The sequence below is a fragment of the Salmo salar genome, chromosome 20, assembly GCF_965601325.2.
Source record: "Salmo salar chromosome 20, fSalSal1, whole genome shotgun sequence".
Classification (NCBI taxonomy): domain Eukaryota; kingdom Metazoa; phylum Chordata; class Actinopteri; order Salmoniformes; family Salmonidae; genus Salmo; species Salmo salar.
Genome location: NC_138310.1, coordinates 86,979,961 through 87,002,859, shown reverse-complemented (window position 1 = coordinate 87,002,859; position 22,899 = coordinate 86,979,961). Strand labels below are relative to the sequence as shown.

Genomic DNA, 22,899 nt, shown 5'->3' with positions numbered 1-22,899 from the left:
TACTCAGCTGTGAGCAGCCAGACTCATCCCCTAACCAGCCATTATTCTACTCAGCTGTGAGCAGCCAGTCTCATGCCCTAACCAGCCATTATTCTACTCAGCTGTGAGCAGCCAGTCTCATGCCCTAACCAGCCATTATTCTACTCAGCTGTGAGCAGCCAGTCTCATCCCCTAACCAGCCATTATTCTACTCAGCTGTGAGCAGCCAGTCTCATCCCCTAACCAGCCATTATTCTACTCAGCTGTGAGCAGCTAGTCTCATGCCCTAACCAGCCATTATTCTACTCAGCTGTGAGCAGCCAGTCTCATCCCCTAACCAGCCATTATTCTACTCAGCTGTGAGCAGCCAGTCTCATGCCCTAACCAGCCATTATTCTACTCAGCTGTGAGCAGCCAGTCTCATCCCCTAACCAGCCATTATTCTACTCAGCTGTGAGCAGCCAGTCTCATCCCCTAACCAGCCATTATTCTACTCAGCTGTGAGCAGCCAGTCTCATGCCCTAACCAGCCATTATTCTACTCAGCTGTGAGCAGCCAGTCTCATCCCCTAACCAGCCATTATTCTACTCAGCTGTGAGCAGCCAGACTCATCCCCTAACCAGCCATTATTCTACTCAGCTGTGAGCAGCCAGTCTCATCCCCTAACCAGCCATTATTCTACTCAGCTGTGAGCAGCCAGTCTCATGCCCTAACCAGCCATTATTCTACTCAGCTGTGAGCAGCCAGTCTCATGCCCTAACCAGCCATTATTCTACTCAGCTGTGAGCAGCCAGTCTCATGCCCTAACCAGCCATTATTCTACTCAGCTGTGAGCAGCCAGTCTCATGCCCTAACCAGCCATTATTCTACTCAGCTGTGAGCAGCCAGTCTCATCCCCTAACCAGCCATTATTCTACTCAGCTGTGAGCAGCCAGTCTCATCCCCTAACCAGCCATTATTCTACTCAGCTGTGAGCAGCCAGTCTCATCCCCTAACCAGCCATTATTCTACTCAGCTGTGAGCAGCCAGTCTCATCCCCTAACCAGCCATTATTCTACTCAGCTGTGAGCAGCCAGTCTCATCCCCTAACCAGCCATTATTCTACTCAGGAGCTTCTCTCTCTGTTCTTTCTGCATATCTCCATCAGTTTTAAAATGTTATTTAGCTCTGATGGGGAACTGGGGCGAGCAGACGGTGCTGGGGCGAGCAGACGGGGCTGGGGGGCTGGGGCGAGCAGACGGGGCTGGGGGGCTGGGGCGAGCAGACGGGGCTGGGGGGCTGGGGCGAGCAGACGGGGCTGGGGAGCTGGGGCGAGCAGACGGGGCTGGGGAGCTGGGGCGAGCAGACGGGGCTGGGGAGCTGGGGCGAGCAGACGGGGCTGGGGAGCTGGGGCGAGCAGACGGGGCTGGGGAGCTGGGGCGAGCAGACGGGGCTGGGGCGAGCAGACGGGGCTGGGGCGAGCAGACGGGGCTGGGGCGAGCAGACGGGGCTGGGGCGAGCAGACGGGGCTGGGGCGAGCAGACGGGGCTGGGGCGAGCAGACGGGGCTGGGGCGAGCAGACGGGGCTGGGGAGCTGGGGCGAGCAGACGGGGCTGGGGAGCTGGGGCGAGCAGACGGGGCTGGGGAGCTGGGGCGAGCAGACGGGGCTGGGGCGAGCAGACGGGGCTGGGGCGAGCAGACGGGGCTGGGGCGAGCAGACAGGGCTGGGGTTTCTGTTACGTGTTTAGATATTGGAGTGGATAGGTATTTTTATTCTCTCCAGATGGGACCGGCAGGCCAGTCTGACTCGGCTTCTCTATCATTCAGCCTCGGAGTACCACTGCTATAGAGGAGAAACAGAGCCCAGTGGCGGGGCAGACCCAGTACTGTCACGATACTACTTGATATTCTCATATTAGGCCTGGTATCACAACGTTGATCATACCAGTTGAAAATAGGCACATTTTCTTGCAGTTTACACAGATTTTTCACTTGCTTCTGTGCAAAAAAAATTCTCCTTTTTGAGCCCTCACCAGTTAGCATCCCTGTAATTACCCTCTCTCTTGTTCTCTCTCTCTCTCTCTCTCTCTCTCTCTCTCTCTCTCTCTCTCGTTCTCTCTCTCGTTCTCTCTCTCTTGTTCTCTCTCTCGTTCTCTCTCTTGTTCGTTCTCTCTCTCTCGCTCTCTCTCTCTCTCTCGTTCTCTCTCTCTCTCTCTCTCGTTCTCTCTCTCTCTCTCTCTCTCTCTCTCGTTCTCTCTCTCTCTCTCTCTCTCTCGTTCTCTCTCTCTCTCGTTCTCTCTCTCGTTCTCTCTCTCGTTCTCTCTCTCTCTCGTTCTCTCTCTCTCTCGTTCTCTCTCTCTCTCGTTCTCTCTCTCGTTCTCTCGTTCTCTCTCTCGTTCTCTCGTTCTCTCTCTCGTTCTCTCGTTCTCTCTCTCATTCTCTCTCTCTCGTTCTCTCTCTCTCTCGTTTTCTCTCTTGTTCTCTCTCTCTCTCTCTTTCTCGTTCTCTCTCTCTCTCGTTCTCTCTGTCTCTCGTTCTGTCTCTCGTTCTCTGTGTCAGGCCATATTTGAGTTGATATCGTCAGAACACTCCTACCTCCACAGTCTGGAGGTTCTGATCCGGATGTTCCAGAACTCAGCGGAGCTCAGTGACACCATGACCAAGACCGAGCACCACCACCTCTTCTCCAACATTACAGACGTGTGTGAGGCCAGCAAGAAGTAGGTCCTGTGTGTGTGTGTGTGTGTGTGTGTGTGGGGGCTTGCCTTCGCTAGAGAAAGGGGGATTGTAGGGATTGTAATTGATGTTCCAGACAGACACATAGCTAATGAAAGAGGGAGAGAAAATGCAGCTAAACAACAAACTTCACACAAACTTCACAGTGTATCATAGTCCCTGTTCCTTTATGAGCACAAACATTGTGCAGTCTGTGGGGAAACAGGCAGGGCTGTGTGTGTTTGAACAGCGAGAGTCAACATTGGCCCTCCCTGACTAGATTTCACCCAATGATCTATGAGTGTGTGTGTATGCATACAGTTGTGGGTTTTATGTAGAGAACATTGGTGTGGCTGGACTAGAGGTGATGCAAGTTTGTCATTAGAGCATGGAGACTGTTGGACATGGTCCTCACAGCTTATGTAACTGGAGAACACACACACACACACACACTTTCATGACCAGCCATACAACTCTACACATCCCGACCAGTGGACATTCTCTTGTAAGACCATCATGTGTTGTAGTGATTGACAGGAAGTGCTCCATCTGGCCTGGGACAACACACTGTATGGATGAGCTCTTTGTTTATCATGTAGTCTAGTCAGCCTCATGCCCAAACAGAGAGGTATGTGTGTGTGTGTGTGTGTTCCACAACCTTCCATGATCCCTGGATCCTCTTCCTGTCATCATGCCCAGCTTAATACACCACAACCCAAAGCTGTGTATGTGTGTGTGTGTGAGACCTGTGTGTGTGTGTGTGTGTGTGTGTGTGTGTGTGTGAGACCTGTGTGTGTGTGTGAGACCTGTGTGTGTGTGTGAGACCTGTGTGTGTGTGTGAGACCTGTGTGTGTGTGTGAGACCTGTGTGTGTGTGTGAGACCTGTGTGTGTGTGTGAGACCTGTGTGTGTGCGTGAGACCTGTGTGTGTGTGTGAGACCTGTGTGTGTGTGTGTGAGACCTGTGTGTGTGTGTGAGACCTGTGTGTGTGTCTGTGTGTGTGTGTGAGACCTGTGTGTGTGTGTGAGACCTGTGTGTGTGTGTGAGACCTGTGTGTGTGTGTGAGACCTGTGTACGTGTGTGTGTGTGTGTGTGTGTGTGTGTGTGTGTGTGTGTGTGTGTGTGTGTGTGTGTGTGTGTGTGTGTGTGTGTGTGTGTGTGAGACCTGTGTGTGTGTGTGTGTGTGTGTGTGTGAGACCTGTGTGTGTGTGTGTGTGTGAGACCTGTGTGTGTCTGTGTGTGTGTGTGTGTGTGTGTGAGACCTGTGTGTGTCTGTGTGTGAGACCTGTGTGTGTGTGTGAGACCTGTGTGTGTGTGTGAGACCTGCGTGTGTGTGTGTGAGACCTGTGTGTGTGTGTGTGACCTGTGTGTGTGTGACCTGTGTGTGTGTGACCTGTGTGTGTGTGTGTGACGTGTGTGTGACGTGTGTGTGTGTGTGTGTGACGTGTGTGTGACGTGTGTGAGACGTGTGTGTGAGACGTGTGTGAGAGACCTGTGTGTGTGAGACCTGTGTGTGTGTGTGTGTGAGACCTGTGTGTGTGTGAGACCTGTGTGTGTGAGACCTGTGTGTGTGTGTGTGTGTGTGTGTGTGAGACCTGTGTGTGTGCGAGAGACCTGTGTGTGTGCGAGAGACCTGTGTGTGTGTGTGTGAGAGACCTGTGTGTGTGTGTGTGAGAGACCTGTGTGTGTGTGTGTGTGTGTGAGAGACCTGTGTGTGTGTGTGTGAGAGACCTGTGTGTGTGTGTGTGAGAGACCTGTGTGTGTGTGTGTGTGTGAGAGACCTGTGTGTGTGTGTGTGTGAGAGACCTGTGTGTGTGTGAGAGACCTGTGTGTGTGTGTGTGAGAGACCTGTGTGTGTGTGTGTGAGAGACCTGTGTGTGTGTGTGTGTGTGTGTGTGACCTGTGTGTGTGAGCTGTGGCTGAGTGCTCTCTCATAAACACACACAACCCTCTGTTTCTCCGGAACAGTGTGTTCATGTCTGTGACAGTCCCCTGGGTTAGCTCATGCTGGCAGCTGTGTGTCTGTCTGTTTCTGTGTGTGTCTGTCTGTTTCTGTGTGTGTGTGTGTGTGTGTGTGTCTGTTTCTGTGTGGGGTGTGTGGTCTTCCCTTCCCCCTCTCATTCCTGAGGTCCTAACGTGTGTGTGTGACACACGTAACCCCAGCTGACAGGTAACCCCCCCCCACCCACCCGACAGGTAACCCCCCCACCCACCCGACAGGTAACCCCCCCACCCACCCGACAGGTAACCCCCCCCCCCCCCCACCCGACAGGTTACATTTACGTCATTTAGCAGACGCTCTTATCCAGAGCGACTTACAAATTGGTGCATTCACCTTATGATATCCAGTGGAACAACCACTTTACAATAGTACATCTAAATCTTTTAAGGGGGGGGTTAGAAGGATTACTTTATCCTATCCCAGGTATTACTTAGAGGTGGGGTTTCAGGTGTCTCCGGAAGGTGGTGATTGACTCCGCTGTCCTGGCGTCGTGAGGGAGCTTGTTCCACCATTGGGGTGCCAGAGCAGCGAACAGTTTTGACTGGGCTGAGCGGGAACTGTGCTTTCGCAGAGGTAGGGAGGCGAGCAGGCCAGAGGTGGATGAACGCAGTGCCCTTCTTTGGGTGTAGGGCCTGATCAGAGCCTGAAGGTACGGAGGTGCCGTTCCCCTCACAGCTTCGTAGGCAAGCACCATGGTCTTGTAGCAGATGCGAGCTTCAACTGGAAGCCAGTGGAGTGTGGCTCTTAGCACTCTGGGAGGAGGACACAATGGAGTTGTCAACCGTGATGGCGAGATCATGGAACGGGCAGTCCTTCCCCGGGAGGAAGAGTAGCTCCGTCTTGCCGAGGTTCAGCTTGAGGTGGTGATCCATCATCCACACTGATATGTCTGCCAGACATGCAGAGATGCAATTTGCCACCTGCTTATCAGAAAGGGGAAAGGAGAAGATTAATTGTGTGTCGTCTGCGTATCAATGATAGGAGAGACTATGTGAGGATATGACAGAGCCAAGTGACTTGGTGTATAGCGAGAATAGGAGAGGGCCTAGAACTGAGCCCTGGGGGACACCAGTGGTGAGAGCACGTGGTGCGGAGATGGATTCTCGCCACCCCACCTGGTAGGAGCGACCTGTCAGGTAGGACGCAATCCAAGAGTGAGCCGCGCCGGAGATGCCCAACTCGGAGAGGGTGGAGAGGAGGATCTGATGGTTCACAGATAGGTCTAGAAGGATGAGAGCAGAGAAGAGAGTTAGCTTTAGCAGTGTGGAGAGCCGTGACACAGAGAAGAGCAGTCTCAGTTGAATGATCAGTCTTGAAACCTGACTGATTTGGATCAAGAAGGTCATTCTGAGAGAGATAGAAAGAGAGCTGGCCAAGGACGGCACGTTCAAGAGTTTTGGAGAGAAAAGAAAGAAGGGATACTGGTCTGTAATTGTTGACATTGGAGGGATCGAGTGTAGGTTTTTTGAGAAGGGGTGCAACTCTTGCTCTCTTGAAGACGGAAGGGACGTAGCCAGCGGTCAAGGATGAGTTGGTGAGGTAGGGGAGAAGGTCTCCGGAAATGGTCTGGAGAAGAGATGAGGGGATAGGGTCAAGCGGGCAGGTTGTTGGGCGGCCGGCCGTCACAAGTTGCAAGATTTCATCTGGAGAGAGAGGGGAGAAAGAGGTCAAAGCATAGGGTAGGGCAATGTGAGCAGGACCAGCGGTGTCGTTTGACTTAACAAACAAGGATCGGATGTCGTCAACCTTCTTTTCATAATGGTTGACGAAGTCATGCGCAGAGGGGGGGGAGGGGGAGGAGGATTCAGGAGGGATGAGAAGGTGGCAAAGAGCTTCCTAGGGTTAGAGGCAGATGCTTGGAATTTAGAGTGGTAGAAAGTGGCTTTAGCAGCAGAAACAGAGGAAGAAAATGTAGAGAGGAGGGAGTGAAAAGATGCCAGGACCGCAGGGAGGCTAGTTTTCCTCCATTTCCGCTCGGCTGCCCGGAGCCCTGTTCTGTGAGCTCGCAATGAGTCGTCAAGCCACGGAGCAGGATGGGAGGACCGAGCCGGCCGGGAGGATAGGGGACAGAGGAACTCAAAGGATGCAGAAAGGGAGGAGAGGAGGGTTGAGGAAGCAGAATCAGGAGATTGGTTGGAGAAGGATTGAGCAGAGGGAAGAGATGATAGGATGGAAGAGGAGAGTGTAGCAGGAGAGAGAGAGAGCGAAGGTTGCGGCAGCGCAATACCATCCGAGTATGGGCAGAGTGAGAAGTGTTGGAGGAGAGCGAGAGGGAAAAGGATACAAGGTAGTGGTCGGAGACTTGGAGGGGAGTTGCAGTGAGATTAGTAGAAGAACAGCATCTAATAAAGATGAGGTCAAGCATATTGCCTGCCTTGTGAGTAGGGGGGGACGGTGAGAGGGTGAGGTCAAAAGAGAAGAGGAGTGGAAAGAAGGAGGCAGAGAGAAATTAGTCAAAGGTAAACGTAGGGAGGTTAAAGTCACCCAGAACTGTGATAGGTGAGCCATCCTCAGGAAAGGAACTTATCAAGGCGTCAAGCTCATTGATGAACTCTCCAAGGGAACCTGGAGGGTGATAAATGATAAGAATGTTAAGCTTGAATGGGCTAGTGACTGTGACAGCATGGAATTCAAAGGAGGAGATAGACAGATGGGTCAGGGGAGAAAGAGAGACTGTCCACTTGGGAGAGATGAGGATTCCAATGCCAACACCCTGCTGACCAGATGCTCTCGGGGTATGCGAGAACACGTGGTCAGATGAGGAGAGAGCAGTAGCAGTGTTTTCTGTGGTAATCCATGTTTCCGTCAGCGCCAAGAAGTCGAGGGACTGGATGGTTAGAGGGGAACCTGGTGTCCCAGGTCTAAATCAGTCTCTGATTCGAGGGGAACCTGGTGTCCCAGGTCTAAATCAGTCTCTGATTCGAGGGGAACCTGGTGTCCCAGGTCTAAATCAGTCTCTGATTCGAGGGGAACCTGGTGTCCCAGGTCTAAATCAGTCTCTGATTCGAGGGGAACAATGTAACAATGCAGCGGAACTGGCCTGGAGGTCCAGAGTTGAGTTTGAAGGATCTAGAGCACAGGTGTCGAACTCATTCTATGGAGGGCTGAGTGCGTGTGGGTTTTCACTCCATTAGAGTTGATTGATTAATTAATGTCACTAATTGGTAAGGAACTCCCCTCACCTGCTGGTCTAGGTCTTTATTGAATTGAACAGGATTAATGTCTCTTCTACATGCACTCAAACAAACAAAACAATTTGAGCTCTTACCATTAGCTGCTCTCTGTTCTGGGCTCTCTCTCTCTCTCTCTCTCTCTCTCTCTCTGGCTCCAGTGGAAACCTTGACCTCCTACCTCTCCTTCCTCTTCCCTCATCACCCCTTCCCCCTGTTCTTCACCACAGTGTCCCCTCTAACTGGTGTTAATCTGGGTCAGTCAGACCGTCCCCTGCAGAACAGTGTCCCCTCTGATTGGTGTTTATCTGGGTCAGTCAGACCGTCCCCTGCAGCAGTGTCCTCCAGTACAGTGTGTGTGATCTGAACCTGGTAACTGGTGTGTCCTGGCAGGCCAGAGAGCAGGGGACGTCTTTAGGAACGACGGGACAGCTTTTTGGAGAGGCAGGGGACAGCTTTTTGGAGGGGCAGGGGACAGCTTTTTGGAGAGGCAGGGGACAGCTTTTTGGAGGGGCAGGGGACAGCTTTTTGGAGGGGCAGGGGACAGCTTTTTGGAGGGGCAGGGGACAGCTTTTTGGAGGGGCAGGGGACAGCTTTTTGGAGGGGCAGGGGACAGCTTTTTGGAGGGGCAGGGGACAGCTTTTTGGAGGGGCAGGGGACAGCTTTTTGGAGGCGCAGGGGACAGCTTTTTGGAGGGGCAGGGGACAGCTTTTTGGAGGGGCAGGGGACAGCTTTTTGGAGGGGCAGGGGACAGCTTTTTGGAGGGGCAGGGGACAGCTTTATTTTATATAAGCTTTATTTAACTAGGCAAGTCAGTTAAGAACAAATTCTTATTTACAAAGACTGGGGCCTGGGTTTAAAAATACAAATATAGTACAAAACACACAACACTACATAAAGAGAGACCTAAGATAACAAGGCAGCAACACAGCATGGTAGGGCTGAGCGATATGGCCAAAATGTTATCTCCTTCCACCTTCGTGATTCTTTGCCACATGGTGTGTCGCGGGGAAAAGCCTCTTGCAACCTCTTGAGTCGGGGGTTTGTTTTGAGCCCTCGACTGTACAGTTTAACATGATTCTTGTGTAGGTGGTAAAAGAGGTTAGTGGTGTTTGAGCCTGTTGTCGAGACCGGCCTGCGACATATTTTGCAGAGGACGGTTTTCTGGTACGTGTCAGACTTTTCATACCCAAACCACATCCACGCGACCGGAGCAGCCCCTCTTCTAGGTATGAGCTCTGTGTCACGTTCACTCTCCTCCATGTTGGTTTGTGTTGCAAAGCGTTGTCCAATTGACTAAAAATATTGCCGTGAAGAGTGTGATTTGCGACACAATGAAATAAACGATAGAGCATAATATGAAACGATAGAAAAACGGCTATTGTCACACGATATATATAATCAAATCGCCCAGCCCTAGTAGCAACACAACATGATAACAACACAACATGATAACAACACAATATGGTAGCAGCACAATATGGTAGCAGCACAATATGGTAGCAACACAACATGGTAGCAACACAATATGGTAGCAGCACAAAACATGGTACAAACATTATTGGGCACAGACAACAGCACAAAGGTCAAGAAGGTAGAGACAACAATACATCACACAAAGCAGCCACAACTGTCAGTAAGAGTCCATGATTGAGTCTTTGAATGTAGGTATCTCAGATAGGGGGGAGTGAGGCCTAAGAGGGTTTTATAAATAAGCAACAACCAGTGGGTCTTGCAACGGGTAAACAGAGATGACCAGTTTACAGAGGAGTATAGAGTGCAGTGATGTGTCCTATAAGGAGCATTGGTGGAAAATCTGATGGTCGAATGGTAAAGAACATCTAGCCGCTCGAGAGCACCCATACCTGCTGACTACCTCAAGCTCCAAACCCTCACAGGTAGTAATCACACCTGTGGGAAGAGGGGCATGCTTCTTACCAAACCACATGATCTTTGTTTTGGAGGTGTTCAGAACTAGGTTAAGGGTAGAGAAAGTTTGTTGGACACTAAGAAAGCTTTGTTGTAGAGCATTTAACACAACATCCGAGGAGGGGCCAGCTGAGTATAAGACTGTATCATCTGCATATAAATGGATGAGAGAGCTTCCTACTGCCTGAGCTATGTTGTTGATGTAAATTGAGAAGAGTGTGGGGCAGAGGACAGCTTTAGGAAGGATTATAGTGACTGGGTTTATCCTGATGAGGGTGGTCATCATTACCACCATTGCAGTGTTTGCTAGAAATAGTCAGGCCACTGTCAGAATATTTTGTTAGAGAAATAGTCAGGCCACTGTCAGAATACTGTGTTAGAGAAATAGTCAGGCCACTGTCAGAATACTGTGTTAGAGAAATAGTCAGGCCACTGTCAGAATACTGTGTTAGAGAAATAGTCAGGCCACTGTCAGAATACTGTGTTAGAGAAATAGTCAGGCCACTGTCAGAATACTGTGTTAGAGAAATAGTCAGGCCACTGTCAGAATACTGTGTTAGAGAAATAGTCAGGCCACTGTCAGAATACTGTGTTAGAGAAATAGTCAGGCCACTGTCAGAATACTGTGTTAAAGAAATAGTCAGGCCACTGTCAGAATACTGTGTTAGAGAAATAGTCAGGCCACTGTCAGAATACTGTGTTAGAGAAATAGTCAGGCCACTGTCAGAATACTGTGTTAGAGAAATAGTCAGGCCACTGTCAGAATACTGTGTTAGAGAAATAGTCAGGCCACTGTCAGAATACTGTGTTAGAGAAATAGTCAGGCCACTGTCAGAATACTGTGTTAGAGAAATAGTCAGGCCACTGTCAGAATACTGTGTTAGAGAAATAGTCAGGCCACTGTCAGAATACTGTGTTAGAGAAATAGTCAGGCCACTGTCAGAATACTGTGTTAGAGAAATAGTCAGGCCACTGTCAGAATACTGTGTTAGAGAGGCTATAGGGATGGGTGTGGTTATTCAGATATTTCTTTATTCAAATATCTGAATGGACGTTAGTATTCGATTAGTCGCTAGAGTAACTTTTTTTGAAGAAATATATATTACAGGCCTATTTTAACAATTACAATATACTATGACATTTGAAATTCTTAATTTAATAAAACAATCTTTTGAATGTATTTTTATTTATTTATTTATTATTATTATTATTTTTTTACATGTGCCCCATTAAAAAGACATACCATAGCCTCCACACGTGTAGCTTGTTGTTGTTGTTGACCTATCAAAGCGGCACTACAGTCGGAGGCTCCACAGCCTAGCAGGTGAACTGGGATATTTGATATAAATGCAAAATGGAATTTAAATGACAGAATGACGTTTCCTTAATGAGAAGGACTAGACAACAGCCACCAACAGGTAGACTGTTGTTTCATCTGAATGGAGTTGTAGACAAGGATGTGGAGCGCAGCAACACATCTGTCTTAGCAAGCTCCTTTCCATTGATTTGATGCAGTAAAGACAGGCACAACCAGATGAGATGATAAATAAACTCTGGCATCTACAAGTTTGTCTAAGTAGCCCGAGTCAGTGCTACTGTCCCTCTCCTGTGTCACACAGACCGGCCCCCTCCCCCTCCTCGGCCCCCTCCCCTTCTCCCTCCCCCACCCCGGCCCCCTCCCCCTCCTCGGCCCCCTCCACAGTCCCCTCCCCGGCCCCCTCCTCGGCCCCCTCCCCGGCCCCCTCCTTGGCCCCCTCCCCGGCCCCCTGCCCTTCCCCCTCCCCCTCCCCGACCCCCTCCTTGGCCTCCTCTCCGGCCCCTTCCCCGGCCCCCTCCTTGGCCTCCTCCCCGGTCCGCGTGCAGGGCAGGCTGCGCAGCAAGTGCCCAAGTTTAAACCAAGTTATTACATTTTTTTCCGCATGTATTTCGATGATCCGGATATCCGATAAAATGTCATGGTATTATTTGAATAGTGAAATGATTTCAGATGCCTATCGTGTGTGTGTGAACTGTCAGTGTATGGGGTAGGTCACTATAGGTGGATCTGCAGATGAGTTGAAACGAGGGCTAACTGGTTGAGGTCAACTTCCTGTGGCTGGAGGACAGTTTCCTGTGTATCACCGTGGAGACAAGGTCTGTCGTTAAAGAGGCCATCTGCCCCAGGCCGACAGGAAGTGGAAGCCCTGTGTGTTACCTGCTAACGGTTCCCCTGAGCTAATTTAGGCAGTCTGGGAGTTTCTCTCCTGTGATGATGTGGCGAGGCTGGGACAGGTGTCAGACACACTTCCTGCCTTTGTACGTGTGTTTGTCAGAGTGTATGAGATGATGAAAACAGGCAGATCATCCAGAGAACATTTTCCAGTTTTAAAGCAAATTTTAGTGCAATTCTATACATTTTGCCATGCGTTCTACTATTACAACTTTCAAGAGTAAGTTTAAAGCTGGACTGACTTCCTTAAAAAACAATGTTTATAAAGCACTGCTCTAGATCAGGTATCCAACTCATTCTATGGAGCTGAGTGCCTGTGGGTTTTCACTCCTCCATTAGACTTGATTGATGAATTAATGTCACTAATTAGTAAGGAACTCCCCTCACCTGGTGGTCTAGGTCCTAACTGAAAGGACTAACCAGCATGCACTAGGCCCTCCATGGAATGAGTTTGACTAGTGTGTTGTGTTGATTTCCCACTGATCTCTGTGTGAGGATGAGAATAAACCTCTTTGATTGCACAAAGCCTTATCAAAACTCAATCTATTTCTCTCCCCGCCTCCATCTTCTACTTTCTCTCTCCTTTTTCTTTCTTTGTCTCTTTCTTTGTCTCTCTCTTTGTCTTTGTGTCTTTGTCTCTGTCTCTCTTTCTGTCTTTCTCTCTCTCTTTCTGTCTCTCTCTGTCTCTCTCACTCTCTCCATCTCTCTCTCTCTCGTTAGGTTCTTTAAAGAGTTAGAGGATATACACTGTCTCTCTGTCTCTCTGTCTGTCTCTCGTTAGGTTCTTTAAAGAGTTAGAGGATATAAACTGTCTCTCTCTCTGTCTCTGTCTGTCTCTCGTTAGGTTCTTTAAAGAGTTAGAGGATATACACTGTCTCTCTCTGTCTCTCTGTCTCTGTCTGTCTCTCGTTAGGTTCTTTAAAGAGTTAGAGGATATACACTGTCTCTCTGTCTCTCTGTCTGTCTCTCGTTAGGTTCTTTAAAGATTTAGAGGATATACACTGTCTCTCTCTCTGTCTCTGTCTGTCTCTCGTTAGGTTCTTTAAAGATTTAGAGGATATACACTGTCTCTCTGTCTCTCGTCTGTCTCTCGTTAGGTTCTTTAAAGAGTTAGAGGATATACACTGTCTCTCTCTCTGTCTCTGTCTGTCTCTCGTTAGGTTCTTTAAAGATTTAGAGGATATACACTGTCTCTCTGTCTCTCTCCCCCGTGGCTGTGGGCCTGCTCCGTCTGCCCGAGGTTCTTTAAAGAGTTAGAGGATATAAACTGTCTCTCTCTCTGTCTCTGTCTGTCTCTCGTTAGGTTCTTTAAAGAGTTAGAGGATATACACTGTCTCTCTGTCTCTCGTCTGTCTCTCGTTAGGTTCTTTAAAGAGTTAGAGGACCGCCCCCGCGCCCGAGGTCAGTAGGGCACTGTCTCTCTGTCTCTGTCTGTCTCTCGTTAGGTTCTTTAAAGAGTTAGAGGATATACACTGTCTCTCTGTCTCTCTGTCTGTCTCTCGTTAGGTTCTTTAAAGATTTAGAGGATATACACTGTCTCTCTGTCTCTCTGTCTGTCTCTCGTTAGGTTCTTTAAAGAGTTAGAGGATATACACTGTCTCTCTGTCTCTCTGTCTGTCTCTCGTTAGGTTCTTTAAAGAGTTAGAGGATATAAACTGTCTCTCTGTCTCTCTGTCTGTCTCTCGTTAGGTTCTTTAAAGATTTAGAGGATATACACCAGCAGAATGTTGTTATAGATGACATCAGTGACATTGTGTTCAGACACGCCCAGTCCAACTTTGACCCCTACATCACCTACTGCTCCAATGAGGTTTATCAGCAGAGGACCCTACAGAGGCTAGTGTGAGTACACACACACACACACACACACACACACACACACACACACACACACACACACACACACACACACACACACACGCATGCGTGCACACACAAGTCAACTTTGAACTGTGACTGATGACTGACCTCTGTCTCTCTCTCTATCTGTCTCACTGTGTCTGCCTGTCTCTCTCTATGTCTGTCTCACTGTGTCTGCCTGTCTCTCTCTCTGTCTGTCTCACTGTGTCTGCCTGTCTCTCTCTCTCTCTCTGTCTGTCTCACTGTGTCTGCCTGTCTCTCTCTCTCTGTCTGTCTCACTGTGTCTGCCTGTCTCTCTCTCTCTGTCTGTCTCACTGTCTGCCTTTCTCGCTCTGTCTGTCTCACTGTGTCTACCTCTCTGCCTGTCTCTCTCTATGTCTGTCTCACTGTCTGCCTGTCTCGCTCTCTGTCTGTCTCACTGTGTCTCTGTGTCTGTGTGTCGCAGTAGTAGTAAGAGTCCAGTGTTTAAGGAGGTGTTGACTCGTATTGAGGGCCACCCAGACTGCAGGAACCTCCCAATGATCTCCTTCCTGATCCTGCCGATGCAGAGAGTCACACGCCTGCCTCTGCTGATGGACGTAAGACAACACTCATACGCTGGACACTCATACGCTGGACACTCATACACTGGACAGTCATACACTGGACACTCATCTAACACACTCATACACTGGACACTCATACACTGGACACTCATACACTGGACAGTCGTTCACTGGACGCACATCTAACACACTCATACGCTGGACACTCATACACTGGACACTCATACACTGGACAGTCATACACTGGACACTCATCTAACACACTCATATACTGGACACTCATATACTGGACACTCATCTAACACACTCATATACTGGACACTCATATACTGGACACTCATCTAACACACTCATATGCTGGACACTCATACGCTGGACACTCATACACTGGACACTCATACACTGGATACACATCTAACACACTCATATACTGGACACTCATATACTGGACACTCATCTAACACACTCATATGCTGGACACTCATATGCTGGACACACATCTAACACACTCATTTACTGGATACTGGACACTCGTATACTGGATACTCATATGCTGGACACTCATATACTGGACAGTCGTTCACTGGACGCACATCTAACACACTCATATGCTGGACACTCATATGCTGGACACTCATATGCTGGACACTCATATACTGGACAGTCATACACTGGACGCACATCTAACACACTCATATGCTGGACAATCATACACTGGACACACATCTAACACACTCATATACTGGATACTCGTATACTGAACACTCGTATACTGGACACACATCTAACACACTCATATACTGGACACTCATATAACACTCAATTACAGGACACTCATCTACTGGACACTCATCTAACACTCATACTGGGCACTCATATATGGGACGCTCATTTAACACTCGTATACTGGACACTCATATATGGGGACACTCATTTAACACTCGTATACTGGACACACATCTAACACACTCATATACTGGACACTCATCTAACACTCATATACTGGACACTCATCTAACACTCATATACTGGACACTCGTATACTGGACACTCATCTAACACACTCATATACTGGACACTCATCTAACACTCATATACTGGACACTCATCTAACACTCATACTGGACACTCGTATACTGGACACTCATCTAACACACTCATATACTGGACACTCATCTAACACTCATATACTGGACACTCATCTAACACTCATATACTGGACACTCCTATATGGGACGCTCATTTAACACTCATATACTGGACACTCATATACTGGACACTCATATACTGGACGCTCATTTAACACTGATACTGGACACTCATATACTGGACACTCATACTGAGCACTTTGCAATTGTATTAAAAATAAAAAAACAGATACCTTATGTAAGCATTCAGAACCTTTCCTATGAGCCTTGAAATTGAGCTCAGCTGCATTCTGTTTCCATTGATCGTAATAGAGATGTTTCTACAACTTGATTGGAGTACACCTGTGGTAAATTCATTTGATTGGACATGATTTGGAAAGGCACACACCTGTCTATATAAGCTCTCCCAGTTGACAGTGCATATCAGAACAGAAACCAAGCCATGGTGATGAAGGAATTGTCCGTAGAGCTCCGAGACAGGATTTTGTCGAGGCACAGATCTGGGGAAGGGTACCAAAACATTTCTGCAGCATTGAAGGTCCCCAAGAACACAGTGGCCCCATCATTCTTAAATGGAAGAAGTTTGGAACCACCAAGACTCTTCCTAGAGCTGGCCGCTTGGCCAAACTGAGCAATCGAGGGACAAGGGCCTTTGTCAGGGATGTGACCAATTCTAAAAACATGGTTATTGCTTTGTCATTATGAGGTATTGTGTGTAGATTGATGAGGGGGAACAAGCAATATAATACATTTTAGAATAAGGCAACAAAATGTGTGAAAAGGTCAAGGGGTCAGAATACTGTCTGAATGTACTGTATATAACCATGCAGAAACACACACACACACACCTTGTCTGTTTATGATTGTCTCACTCTCTGAAGGACTTTGTCTCTTACGTAACACTGAAGATTTGATTACACTAAACCAGCCTCTTGTTTCCTCTCTCCCTCCCCCTTCATTCTCTCATCACTCTCTCACGCGTTTATTATTTCTATTACTTTCCTTCTCACACTATTAGTCCTTTCTCTCTCCCCCTCTCCTCTCCCTCCCCCTCTCTTCTCTCTCCCCCTCTCTTCTCTCTCCCCCTCTCTTCTTTCTCCCCCTCTTCTCTCTCCCCCTCTCCTCTTTCCCCCTCTCCTCTCTCCCCAGATCCTCTCTCCCCTCTCTTCTCTCTCTTCTCTCTCCCCCTCTCTCTCTCTCTCTCTCTCTCTCCCCCTCTCCTCTCTCTTCTCTCTCCCTCTCTCCCCCTCTCTCCTCTCTCTCCCCCCTCCTCTCTCCTCTCTCTCCCCCCTCCTCTCTCCCCCCTCCTCTCTCTTCCCCTCTCCTCTCTCCCCCTCTCTCCTCTCTCTCCCCCCTCCTCTCTCTCCTCTCTCTCCCCCCTCCTCTCTCTTCCCCTCTCCTCTTTCCCCCTCTCCTCTTTCCCCCTCTCCTCTCTCCCCAGATCCTCTCTCCCCTCTCTTCTCTCTCTTCTCTCTCCCCCTCTCTCTCTCTCTCTCTCTCTCTCCCCCTCTCCTCTCTCTTCTCTCTCCCTCTCTCCCCCTCTCTCCTCTCTCTCCCCCCTCCTCTCTCCTCTCTCTCCCCCCTCCTCTCTCCCCCCTCCTCTCTCTTCCCCTCTCCTCTCTCCCCCTCTCTCCTCTCTCTCCCCCCTCCTCTCTCTCCTCTCTCTCCCCCCTCCTCTCTCTTCCCCTCTCCTCTCTCCCCCTCTCCTCTCCCCCATCTACTGTAGTAGCCTTCATTTATAATAGCCTTCATCTACTGTAGTAGCCTTCATTTATAATAGACCATCTACTGTAGTAGCCTTCATTTATAATAGACCATCTACTGTAGTAGCCTTCATTTATAATAGACCATCTACTGTAGTAGCCTTCATTTATAATAGACCATCTACTGTAGTAGCCTTCATTTATAATAGCCTTCATCTACTGTAGTAGCCTTCATTTATAATAGACTTCATCTACTGTAGTAGCCTTCATTTATAATAGACCATCTACTGTAGTAGCCTTCATTTATAATAGCCTTCATCTACTGTAGTAGCCTTCATTTATAATAGACTTCATTTATAATAGCCTTCATCTACTGTAGTAGCCTTCATTTATAATAGCCTTCATCTACTGTAGTAGCCTTCATTTATAATAGCCTTCATCTACTGTAGTAGCCTTCATTTATAATAGCCTTCATCTACTGTAGTAGCCTTCATTTATAATAGACCATCTACTGTAGTAGCCTTCATTTATAATAGCCTTCATCTACTGTAGTAGCCTTCATTTATAATAGACTTCATTTATAATAGCCTTCATCTACTGTAGTAGCCTTCATTTATAATAGACCATCTACTGTAGTAGCCTTCATCTACTGTAGTAGCCTTCATTTAAAATAGCCTTCATCTACTGTAGTAGTCCTCATTTATAATAGACAATCTACTGTAGTAGCCTTCATTTATAATAGACCATCTACTGTAGTAGCCTTCATTTATAATAGACCATCTACTGTAGTAGCCTTCATTTATAATAGACCATCTACTGTAGTAGCCTTCATTTATAATAGCCTTCATCTACTGTAGTAGCCTTCATTTATAATAGACCATCTACTGTAGTAGCCTTCATTTATAATAGCCTTCATCTACTGTAGTAGTCCTCATTTATAATAGACCATCTACTGTAGTAGCCTTCATTTATAATAGACCATCTACTGTAGTAGCCTTCCTTTATAATAGACCATCTACTGTAGTAGCCTTCCTTTATAATAGACCATCTACTGTAGTAGCCTTCATTTATAATAGACCATCTACTGTAGTAGACTACATTTATAATAGACCATCTACTGTAGTAGCCTTCATTTATAATAGACCATCTACTGTAGTAGCCTTCATTTATAATAGCCTTCATTTATAATAGACCATCTACTGTAGCCTTCATTTATAATAGACCATCTACTGTAGTAGACTACATTTATAATAGACCACCTACTGTAGTAGCCTTCATTTATAATAGACCATCTACTGTAGTAGCCTTCATTTATAATAGACCATCTACTGTAGTAGCCTTCATTTATAATAGACCATCTACTGTAGTAGCCTTCATTTATAATAGCCTTCATCTACTGTAGTAGCCTTCATTTATAATAGACCATCTACTGTAGTAGCCTTCATTTATAATAGCCTTCATCTACTGTAGTAGCCTTCATTTATAATAGACCATCTACTGTAGTAGCCTTCATTTATAATAGACCATCTACTGTAGTAGCCTTCATTTATAATAGACCATCTACTGTAGTAGCCTTCATCTACTGTAGTAGCCTTCATCTACTGTAGTAGCCTTCATCTACTGTAGTAGCCTTCATTTATAATAGCCTTCATCTACTGTAGTAGCCTTCATTTATAATAGCCTTCATTTATAATAGACCATCTACTGTAGCCTTCATTTATAATAGACCATCTACTGTAGTAGACTACATTTATAATAGACCATCTACTGTAGTAGCCTTCATTTATAATAGACCATCTACTGTAGTAGCCTTCATTTATAATAGACCATCTACTGTAGTAGCCTTCATTTATAATAGACCATCTACTGTAGTAGCCTTCATTTTTAATAGACCATCTACTGTAGTAGCCTTCATTTATAATAGCCTTCATCTACTGTAGTAGCCTTCATTTATAATAGACCATCTACTGTAGTAGCCTTCATTTATAATAGCCTTCATCTACTGTAGTAGACTACATTTATAATAGACCATCTACTGTAGTAGCCTTCATTTATAATAGCCTTCATCTACTGTAGTAGCCTTCATTTACAATAGACTTCATTTATAATAGCCTTCATCTACTGTAGTCGCCTTCATTTATAATAGCCTTCATCTACTGTAGTAGCCTTCATTTATAATAGACCATCTACTGTAGTAGCCTTCATTTATAATAGCCTTCATCTACTGTAGTAGCCTTCATTTATAATAGACCATCTACTGTAGTAGCCTTCATTTATAATAGACCATCTACTGTAGTAGCCTTCATTTATAATAGACCATCTACTGTAGTAGCCTTCATCTACTGTAGTAGCCTTCATCTACTGTAGTAGCCTTCATCTACTGTAGTAGCCTTCATTTATAATAGCCTTCATCTACTGTAGTAGCCTTCATTTATAATAGCCTTCATTTCTACTAGACCATCTACTGTAGCCTTCATTTATAATAGACCATCTACTGTAGTAGCCTTCATTTATAATAGACCATCTACTGTAGTAGCCTTCATTTATAATAGACCATCTACTGTAGTAGCCTTCATTTATAATAGACCATCTACTGTAGTAGCCTTCATTTATAATAGACCATCTACTGTAGTAGCCTTCATTTTTAATAGACCATCTACTGTAGTAGCCTTCATTTATAATAGCCTTCATCTACTGTAGTAGCCTTCATTTATAATAGACCATCTACTGTAGTAGCCTTCATTTATAATAGCCTTCATCTACTGTAGTAGACTACATTTATAATAGACCATCTACTGTAGTAGCCTTCATTTATAATAGCCTTCATCTACTGTAGTAGCCTTCATTTACAATAGACTTCATTTATAATAGCCTTCATCTACTGTAGTCGCCTTCATTTATAATAGCCTTCATCTACTGTAGTAGCCTTCATTTATAATAGACCATCTACTGTAGTAGCCTTCATCTACTGTAGTAGCCTTCATCTACTGTAGTAGCCTTCATCTACTGTAGTAGCCTTCATTTATAATAGACCATCTACTGTAGTAGCCTTCATCTACTGTAGTAGCCTTCATTTAAAATAGCCTTCATCTACTGTAGTAGTCCTCATTTATAATAGACCATCTACTGTAGTAGTCCTCATTTATAATAGACCATCTACTGTAGTAGCCTTCATTTATAATAGACCATCTACTGTAGTAGCCTTCATTTATAATAGACCATCTACTGTAGTAGCCTTCATTTATAATAGACCATCTACTGTAGTAGCCTTCATTTATAATAGCCTTCATCTACTGTAGTAGCCTTCATTTATAATAGACTTCATTTATAATAGACCATCTACTTTAGTAGCCTTCATTTATAATAGACCATCTACTGTAGTAGCCTTCATTTATAATAGACCATCTACTGTAGTAGCCTTCATCTACTGTAGTAGCCTTCATTTATAATAGCCTTCATCTACTGTAGTAGCCTTCATTTATAATAGCCTTCATCTACTGTAGTAGCCTTCATTTATAATAGCCTTCATCTACTGTAGTAGCCTTCATTTATAATAGCCTTCATCTACTGTAGTAGCCTTCATTTATAATAGCCTTCATTTACTGTAGTAGCCTTCATTTATAATAGACCATCTACTGTAGTAGCCTTCATCTACTGTAGTAGCCTTCATTTAAAATAGCCTTCATCTACTGTAGTAGTCCTCATTTATAATAGACCATCTACTGTAGTAGCCTTAATTTATAATAGACCATCTACTGTAGTAGCCTTCATTTATAATAGACCATCTACTGTAGTAGCCTTCATTTATAATAGACCATCTACTGTAGTAGCCTTCATTTATAATAGACCATCTACTGTAGTAGCCTTCATTTATAATAGACCATCTACTGTAGTAGCCTTCATTTATAATAGACCATCTACTGTAGTAGCCTTCATTTATAATAGACCATCTACTGTAGTAGCCTTCATCTACTGTAGTAGACTTCATTTATAATAGACCATCTACTGTAGTAGCCTTCATTTATAATAGCCTTCATCTACTGTAGTAGCCTTCATTTATAATAGACCATCTACTGTAGTAGCCTTCATTTATAATAGACCATCTACTGTAGTAGCCTTCATTTATAATAGACCATCTACTGTAGTAGCCTTCATTTATAATTGTCTTCATCTACTGTAGTAGCCTTCATTTGTAATAGACCATCTACTGTAGTAGCCTTAATTTATAATAGACCATCTACTGTAGTAGCCTTCATTTATAATACACCATCTACTGTAGTAGCCTTCATTTATAATACACCATCTACTGTAGTAGCCTTCATTTATAATAGCCTTCATTTATAATAGACCATCTACTGTAGCCTTCATTTATAATAGACCATCTACTGTAGTAGACTACATTTATAATAGACCATCTACTGTAGTAGCCTTCATTTATAATAGACCATCTACTGTAGTAGCCTTCATTTATAATAGACCATCTACTGTTGTAGCCTTAATTTATAATAGACCATCTACTTTAGTAGCCTTCATTTATAATAGACCATCTACTGTAGTAGCCTTCATTTATAATAGACCATCTACTGTAGTAGCCTTCATCTACTGTAGTAGCCTTCATTTATAATAGCCTTCATCTACTGTAGTAGCCTTCATTTATAATAGCCTTCATCTACTGTAGTAGCCTTCATTTATAATAGCCTTCATCTACTGTAGTAGCCTTCATTTATAATAGACCATCTACTGTAGTAGCCTTCATTTATAATAGCCTTCATCTACTGTAGTAGCCTTCATTTATAATAGACTTCATTTATAATAGACTTCATCTACTGTAGTAGCCTTCATTTATAATAGACCATCTACTGTAGTAGCCTTCATCTACTGTTGTAGCCTTCATTTAAAATAGCCTTCATCTACAGTAGTAGTCCTCATTTATAATAGACCATCTACTGTAGTAGCCTTCATTTATAATAGACAATCTACTGTAGTAGCCTTCATTTATAATAGACCATCTACTGTAGTAGCCTTCATTTATAATAGCCTTCATCTACTGTAGTAGCCTTCATTTATAATAGACCATCTACTGTAGTAGCCTTCATTTATAATAGCCTTCATCTACTGTAGTAGCCTTCATTTATAATAGACCATCTACTGTAGTAGCCTTCATTTATAATAGACCATCTACTGTAGTAGCCTTCATTTATAATAGACCATCTACTGTAGTAGCCTTCATCTACTGTAGTAGCCTTCATCTACTGTAGTAGCCTTCATTTATAATAGCCTTCATCTACTGTAGTAGCCTTCATTTATAATAGCCTTCATTTATAATAGACCATCTACTGTAGCCTTCATTTATAATAGACCATCTACTGTAGTAGACTACATTTATAATAGACCATCTACTGTAGTAGCCTTCATTTATAATAGACCATCTACTGTAGTAGCCTTCATTTATAATAGACCATCTACTGTAGTAGCCTTCATTTATAATAGACCATCTACTGTAGTAGCCTTCATTTTTAATAGACCATCTACTGTAGTAGCCTTCATTTATAATAGCCTTCATCTACTGTAGTAGCCTTCATTTATAATAGTCCATCTACTGTAGTAGCCTTCATTTATAATAGTCCATCTACTGTAGTAGCCTTCATTTATAATAGCCTT

At 45.3% G+C, this 22,899-nt stretch overlaps 1 protein-coding gene across 3 annotated transcripts in view; it reads left to right on the top strand.

Moving 5' to 3' along the window:
• LOC106581464 (uncharacterized) overlaps positions 1-22,899 on the top strand; it is a 163,338-nt gene that overhangs the window by 20,030 nt on the left and 120,409 nt on the right. For 2 of the 3 annotated variants that reach the window (XR_006761043.2, XM_045704054.2), the window contains exons 6-8: positions 2,518-2,678; positions 13,672-13,824; positions 14,288-14,420. Coding sequence is in view for 2 of the 3 variants with exons in the window: in XM_045704054.2 (XP_045560010.2) it covers positions 2,518-2,678; positions 13,672-13,824; positions 14,288-14,420 (447 nt within the window). In the remaining variant the exon portion in view is untranslated. The remainder of the gene's footprint in view (positions 1-2,517; positions 2,679-13,671; positions 13,825-14,287; positions 14,421-22,899) is intronic. The other variant, XM_045704055.2, reaches the window with a different exon arrangement.